The sequence below is a fragment of the Clinocottus analis genome, unplaced genomic scaffold, assembly GCF_023055335.1.
Source record: "Clinocottus analis isolate CAN_PGR_092001 unplaced genomic scaffold, fCliAna1.0.p SCAF_25, whole genome shotgun sequence".
Classification (NCBI taxonomy): domain Eukaryota; kingdom Metazoa; phylum Chordata; class Actinopteri; order Perciformes; family Cottidae; genus Clinocottus; species Clinocottus analis.
This window is the reverse complement of record NW_027175987.1, coordinates 1,078,912-1,086,755: the sequence shown is the minus strand read 5'-3', so window position 1 is coordinate 1,086,755 and position 7,844 is coordinate 1,078,912. Positions and strand designations below refer to the sequence as shown.

The 7,844-nt window shown below is 43.9% G+C and overlaps 1 protein-coding gene across 1 annotated transcript; it reads right to left on the bottom strand.

Moving 5' to 3' along the window:
- Nucleotides 1-381: 381 nt before the first annotated feature.
- Nucleotides 382-3,049, bottom strand: rxfp3.2b (relaxin family peptide receptor 3.2b). Its single transcript, XM_068591497.1, has one exon. It carries the CDS (start codon nt 2,868-2,870, stop codon nt 1,674-1,676), a length of 1,197 nt encoding a protein of 398 aa, XP_068447598.1. The 5' UTR covers nt 2,871-3,049; the 3' UTR covers nt 382-1,673.
- Between the last annotated feature and the right edge of the window lie 4,795 nt (nt 3,050-7,844).

The window sequence follows — 7,844 nt, the reverse complement described above, 5'->3', positions numbered from 1 at the left end:
CCTGTTGGCGTTCCAAAAGCAAATACATATCATCCCATAATGTTGTATTTAGTGTTCTGAGGGAAATATTTTTGCTTCTCTATATTTTCACTTTGACAAAGGAGCTTGGATTAAAAGTGAGAATCTATGGTCTTTGTTGATAGATTATTTGTGCGGTGCAGTGCTGATGTGGTCAGTCATTCAAGAGGTGATGTTAAAATTAAATATCAATAATTAGAGGAGTGAGTCTATGACCTGATGCCCTTCTGTCAGTGAACTGTTTTACAACAACGGTCCCACTTCATCTTCCAAACCCCTGAGGCCTAATTCATTTCCCCGTGGCTATGTGCTCTGAATTTGAACTTTTGAATTATGTAATTACAAAGAGCTAAGGATGTTTATTTATTCATGACGTTATTGAAACATTCCATTGAAACAGCAAATCAACAAGCGTCTCATAAAAAAGATCATGGTCAGTGATGACAGAAAGCACCACAGTCGCAGAAGATCACATCATCATGTCGGTTACATGCACCTTCAATATACACTTTAACAGAGAAGCAAAGGCTGGCGTTCACATCAGTGAACTCTCTATGGAGAAACACAACGCTTGTATCAATGGCCTGGTTTGAATATTCTGCAAAAATCACACATCTGCAGCTTTAATGTGAATTATTAATGTGAATTATAAATATTGTATTGCTCAATCTGACACATATACAGCTATGAGAAAACCCATATATATATATATATTCTGCATGTGTGTATGAGTAATAATGAGCACAAACATTTCTTTTTGGGTGCATACAATGCAGCATATGTGCTCAGTATACGTGGGACCAGTGTGAGATGTGATGCACAGGAGTATGAATCCATTTTAAATCCCCATAACTTGTGATCCTCAGGTGCCTTCAAGGACAACATTAATTTCACTAACAACACACGTGTTCTACTGAACCGTTTGACATTAACCTTAAAAAAAAAGGTTGATTTAAGTGCTCGTTGGGTGTCATTTTCCCAGTTTGCTGCGCACCACAGAATAAACACAAGCACAGCAACTGGCCCAACGCACTGGGAAACTTCTTCTCATATACTCACACCCTCCATCCTCCTTTGAAAAGATATTGGTCCTGATTTATTTGAGTTCTCTTCGAATAAATCCTTCATCCGTTCACAGTCAGAAAGTTTGATCAATGAAGCTCCTCGTGCCCTGGGAGTGTAACAGACGGTTGATCTCCCTCGCGTCGCGGTGGCAAAATGTTAATTGAGGTTGAGCTCATTACAGTCAAACTGTCTGAGTGCTGCAAGGAATCTCATTCTATAAGTGACTTCTACACACATGACAAATTACAAGAGAGCAGCAAACGTAGAGGCGGAGGCAGAGGGAGAGAGAGAGAGAGAGAGAGAGAGAGAGAGAGAGAGAGAGAGAGAGAGAGAGAGAGAGAGAGAGAGAGAGAACAAGTCAAAATGTTTGCTGAGTGACTCATGGGAGCACACAGTCAAAGTGGGGCAGATCCCACTGGGTCGCCCATTATGATAATGTCTTTTTCAAAGATCACCAAAGACGTGCGTGTTGACAGGGTCCAGATGGATGCGCCCGTCATGGTAAACACCTCCGGATCAACGGAGGCTTGGAGGCAGCTTTCGCTTATCTGCGTTGCCCGTGAAATGAGTCCGTCGCTCGACATCAACAGTCAGACGTCCATTTGGACCAGCACGGGCGGCGCCTCGGACACTTTGGCCTTGCGGTGCACCAGGTGAGTCAGGCTCCTGAAGGACGGCGTGGCGCGGAAGAGGAGTTCCTTGAGCCCTGCCCGAAACTCCTGGCGGATCAAGCAGTAGAGCACGGGGTTGAGGCAGCTGTTGGTGTGCGCCAAGCACACGGTCAGCGGGAAGGCGTAGGCCTGCACGTTGTAGAAGGCCTTGCTGAAGGGCACCAGGTCGAACTTTATGAGCACTCCCCACAGCGTCAGCGCCTGGTTGGGGAGCCAGCACAGAAAGAAGGACAGGACCACGATGGCGATGGATTTGGTCACTTTGGAGCGGCGCCTTTGCCGGCCCTGCTCGACCTCGGGGCCCCCCGCGCCCGCGATGCGCCGGCTGAGGATGAAGCGCACGAGCAGCAGGTAGCAGACAGTGATTATGATCAAAGGGATGAGGAAGCCCAGCAGGACCTTTTGCAGCTGGTAGAGACCCAAAAGAAGCTGCGGATCCCAGCTGCCGGAGTCCGGGAAGCGCACCAGGCAAAGCTCCTGATCGAACACCTGGACGCTGGTGGAGTAGATGGCGTGGGGCAACGTGGCCAGCAGGGAGACAGCCCAGATGCCCAGGCTCGTCCACTTGGCCCTCGTGGCCGCCGCCCGCCGGCTGTGCATCTTCAGCGCGGAGGACATGGAGTAATAACGCGCCACGCTCATAGCGGTGAGGAAGAACACGCTGGCGTACATGTTCATGGTGGTGACGGAGCTGATGATTTTGCACATCACGCTGCCAAACGGCCAGCGGAAGTCCAGGGCCGTGTCCACCGCCCAGAAAGGTAAAGTCAGAACAAACTGGAGGTCTGTGACGGCCAGCCCCATCACGAAGCAGTTGATGGACGACTGCTTCTGCCTGTACCGCGAGTGCAGCAGATACAGAGCCAGCGAGTTGCCGACCAGCCCGAGCGCACAAACTATGGAGTAGACACACGCTATCATCACGCGCACCACCAGACTGGAGCCGTCTCCTGGAAATTCCATGATGGATTCCCTGCTGAGGAGCTGCAGCCAGCAGTGCAGCGACAAGTTGCCGGTGGAGCTGCCGCTACAGTTTCCGGCGTTGTCCTCCTGGAGTATCTGCGGCTCACATGGCTCTGGAGCCACTGTTTGAACTCCAGTCTCATTCAGCTGCATGGCTGAACTCTCCTTTAGTCTCACATCACCGTGGACACCAAAGTTTGACAGCTTTGTGTTTGATGGAGAGATGAAAAAGGTTGTGATGATGGCATTGTGAGCATCTTCCTGGCGTATCTGTGTCAGGTTATCTCCCACTGCGCCACAGATCCTCTGCCACGATTATCCTCTTCTCCTCTCTCCACGACTACTCGCGGCTCTCCGGCGCGCCACCTCCGTTTATAGGTTCCACGTGAACGCGCGGAGCTCAGTCGCGCGGCCGACGCTCATCGTCTCACCAGGCAGATTATTGGACCAGAGCAAATTCCCACATCAAAGTCTCCCAGCGCGTCCGATAGGGTGGGATCTCCAAGTGTTTCGACATGACACCCGGCACCTTCCAGATAATCATGTTTGTGCCGTGCCGCTTTTCAAAGCGAGCTTTGGGCACGTGGAAACAATTGTGTGCGTAAAATGTGCAAAGATGTGGAGAGGAGACCAGCATTGCTCTGAATTCCGACTGTATATTAATGCACACAGTCCTGTGTTTGATGTTCTCACCCACGTCTCAAGAGCAGGGGATTGGGGACGTACGTGTGGGAGGAGATTTAGGAGATGATATTGCACCTTTTGTAAAAGAACAATCCCTCTGGAAGAGAACATATTGCGCTTTAGATTTCTTTATGATGAATCAGTCTCGCGCGTTCCCTGTATAGTATGTGCGATTTTCACAAATCCTGTCTGTTGCTACTCTGCAACTGAAAATAAAATAAAGATTGCCAATACTCCTCTTGATATTAATAACAGCAATGTATATGGCACCTTTTGAATATTACAAATGGTCCTAATCATTTTTTTTTATTTTTTTACAATGAATGCCTTTGATTATGAATATAAAAATAAGGACACAACTCACCAAATAATTGTCTTTTGATTATTTCAAATCATTAAGTTTCATTCAGAAAACTTTGCAGAATGTCTCATCTAGAAGTATAAATACATTAAAGGTAAAATCATAAGCCAGTTATTTATAAACAAGTTCAATATTTTTGAATTTGGCAACCTCCTGATTAAATTAAATGTTTTCTGGCTCTGAATGTATTTATTTGCAGCGTGGAAAGTCAACCCGGTCCAAAATAAACAATGTCTTCATGCACTGGTCTATTTTGAGATTTGGGTCCATTTTGCTTCCACTACAGCGGAAAGAAAACACCCAAAAGACACGTTTAGGTGTTGCAGTTTCCAACTTTTTTTTCCAAGCCACAAAAATCCCCATTTGAATTCACCAAACATTTCAGGTTGATTCCTATTTATATTCTGTAAGGTTTCGACAGCGCGTTTGTTCATATTTCATTCATGACCTGATTTATAAAACATTATATTCCTTCAAAACATGGTGGAATTGGATTTCTAATGGCTGTTGACATTATTATCTGATTGGAGTGACACAAAGAGATGCCCAAATGTCCTTCTATGAAATCCTTTGACTCTGATGATATTTCAGCAAAATGAAACAATGCTTTTAATGGCTTCAATGTTTAGATTGCTGTTCTAGAAATGTATGCAACTTTCCACATAATGAATAAGAGAATGTTGTATTACCCTGTGACAGAGAGTTTTTTGGAGTCACCTCCCTTCTCTCTAAGTTATCCCTCTCTGTAAGTTTTGGAGCAAATTAAAAAGACATTAGTGGATAAAAAAAATAAATCTGCACTGTTTAAATCCGTTGTGACCCAGTTCTTGACATTTTAACAAGCCTTAAACCTCCATAAGCAGCGCACTGACGGTGTGTCACGGTTTAATGTTCTAAGCGTTTAAATCTGTGATGTATAAGTCTGAGCAGACTGCTGACGAAGCACCAGACATTTCAATGCACAAAACCAGCTTTTCAGCGACTTAAAGTTATTCTGCAGCTGTCAAGGACACCTCGCATTGATCGAAATGTAGATGAAGCTTTTAGTTGTGATGCAATATCAGGGAATGTATTTTTCTTCTCGTCGGCTTCTTTGGTGTGATTACATGTTTGCTTTGTAACCCATGTTCTGACTCTAAAGCAGGAGTGTCAAACATACGGCCTGCGGGCCGGATCTGGCTCGCCAGGGTGTCCAGTCTGACAGAGGTCAAAACTAGCAGAGCTGGGATTCAAACCTCTGATCCTCTGCTTGCAAGTTAGACATGCATAGCATTGATCCAAAGTCACAATTGATGTGACCGCTGATATTATTGTGTTAAAAATGGATCACGTCACGAAAGTGGCATCACAAACGTGTCACAAAGCGAGGGAATCTGCAGAGGAGGAGAGCCCGAGCAGATAAACAGAGGGCTGATGTCTGAATTTTTGGTCTTTATGTTTGTAGTTAATTGTTTAAATACCTTAAAATCGAGTTTGTCATTCAAAGACCTTCACCAATGAGTTAAACATAGAGAAATATTGTTGTTATTTATGCATTATTATGCTGTGATTTTACTGGTCCGGCCAACTTGAGATCAAAATGGGCAGCATGTGGCCCCTTCACTAAAATGAGTTGGACACCCCTGCTCTAAAGGCGTGTTACTTATGATCCTGCACACAGAATATGAATGGACCAGACTGAAACCCTTCATATCCCCTTTAATTAACTGAAAATACACTTTGAAAGGGTCTGAGAAAAAAACAAAACAAGGACAACTCCCATACCCCGGCTTTATTGTCTATTTTACCTTTAGGATTATAATTTACTAAATGAACATCATGCTGTATTGAAGGCGACTTAAAAGTAGGGATGGAGACTTAACTCATATTTACAATGTTTAATTTTAATCAAGTGAGAAACAGTCATGTTTTTCATAGGCTTCTATACAACCAGATGAGTTGCCCCCTTGTGGCCATTAGGAAGAAGAAGTGTCAAATGTTTGAACATTGGCCCGACTATTCAGACCCAGAGGAGGCCGTCTGCAGCCTTCTCCCTCAATACTGAACCAAGTAAAACATGTTTTGTCCTCATTGGTTACTTAGACACAACAACTGTGGAGAATAAGTTCCATGTTGAACAAACCCGAAGTTATAGAGAGCAAAGCTTCATGATTTCTGCCAAGACATCAACATGATACAAGGCTGGGGCCTCGGGTCAGGCCGAAGGGTGGACTTCAACTTTAACAAAGATCTGGATCCAGGCGGAATCAATCAAACTTTTATTACAGACTCAATGTCCAGATAATACAAAATACATAACATAGAATAAATCCTTGGGAGACTGTGCAACCTGGGCCAGACCACAGTGACATAACTTCAATTCTTGAAGAGGGAAACAGCCAAAGTTCTCATAAAATATGTCTGAAGTGAGCGGACCAGGAGGAAGATTCATAAATGTCTCACAAGTAGAGACTCATGTTAATGCTTATTTATATTTAAAGCATGATGGACAATGTCACATCTGAAAAGACAGTTCACCGTCTTTGTCCTCGTGGCACTCTTGTATTTGCCGACAGCGAAGTGTGACGTTCAAGGGAGAGGCCTTGTTGAGGCTGTCTGGATTGATCATGCAAATTTGCAAAAATTGAAATGCGGCAAGTGAGCAAACTGTAGCATCTGTGTGAAACAAGCTTTTTTTTGTGTTTCACGACTGTTGGAGTGAACCCAGTCTTACTGACCCGCGAGACAAAGGATGTGCCTTGGTTCATTTACCCTGCAGGATAGAATCATGAAAACATTTAGAGGGATACATTTTGATATTTATTTGCCTGGAGGGCTGACTGCCTGCTCGAATGAATGATTAGTTTTCTTGTCTCAGCGGGGGACAGAGATACTGCCGACAGCACAGCCACATGTTTTTTGATTGCACAAAAATCTCCCGTTGGAGCGTTTGGTTATCAGCTTAGAGAGCGGGATAAAGAACAATTTCAGGACGTCATCTGCTAATATTTGGAGCTTGGTTAACTCTGAGGGTGCAACTCTGTTGTGAGACACATAAAAGAAAGACACCTCGTCTAGTCATAGTGCTTCGAGGACATTTCATGTTTTTGTTATACTCCTGTTTCTCTCCTTTGTTCAGAAGTTCTTTGTCTAATTCTACAGCCATTATCTCTTTTTATATTGCACAGACATTTGTGCTTTCAGCATTTGTAAACGCTGAGATGAATAGTGTGTGACATGGTCATTTATTACGTTTTCTGAGGTTCAATTTCAGGGCCAAGTGGAGCCACTGGTTGTGACATTTGGTGGTTAATAAAACCTTCTTCTGTTTGCACTGTGCACGGTTTGTGTGTTGACTCACCACCACCAAATACTCCTCTTTACAAATGCTCTTTCTGGGTGGGCTGACGAACAGTAATCTCTAATTAGACAATAATTATATAAAAAAGTTTGACTGAAATTCCAATACGTTTCAATGTACTTCATTAAATTGAAGAACCAGAAAATTAGAGCTGCGATGAGAAGTAGAAAACATGAGACAAAATGCAAATCAGCCCTTTCAGGAACAACACTTTCTGCAGGAGTCTCATTTATTTATTCCAACAACCATAATCGTCTTCATTATCTTGATAAAGTGAATTGAATAAAAGCAGACGCTAATGCTCCCCATTCACAGTGAAGTCTCCGCTTTGCAAAAGTTTTACCGTCCTCGCCTACATTTCTAATTTCGTGATGAGAAGCAGAAGTAATTTAAGTGACTTCCTGACATCTTCAGACCGTTTGTGCCTTCAGAATCTTTTTCGATGTCTCACTCCAAACGTTTTGTATGGCGAGAACCCAGGCGTTGGTAAAAATGCGCTGTCAGGGGTAAAACCAAATACTTCTGGGGAGAAACTTGAACTGATTTGCTATTTTGTATAGTTTGTTAATGGCTTGTATTTGCTTCATTCTTGGACACTTGTCATTACTGAAAGCTAATTTGTTAGAGTGTCACGTTAAAACTGAGAGCCTGCCTGACCAAGGCCGGTCTGTTTACTCGGGCTTTCAAAATTGCAGCTTACACTGTCAATGGAGAGAACAAAAGGAGCTGTACGTTGTGCCGT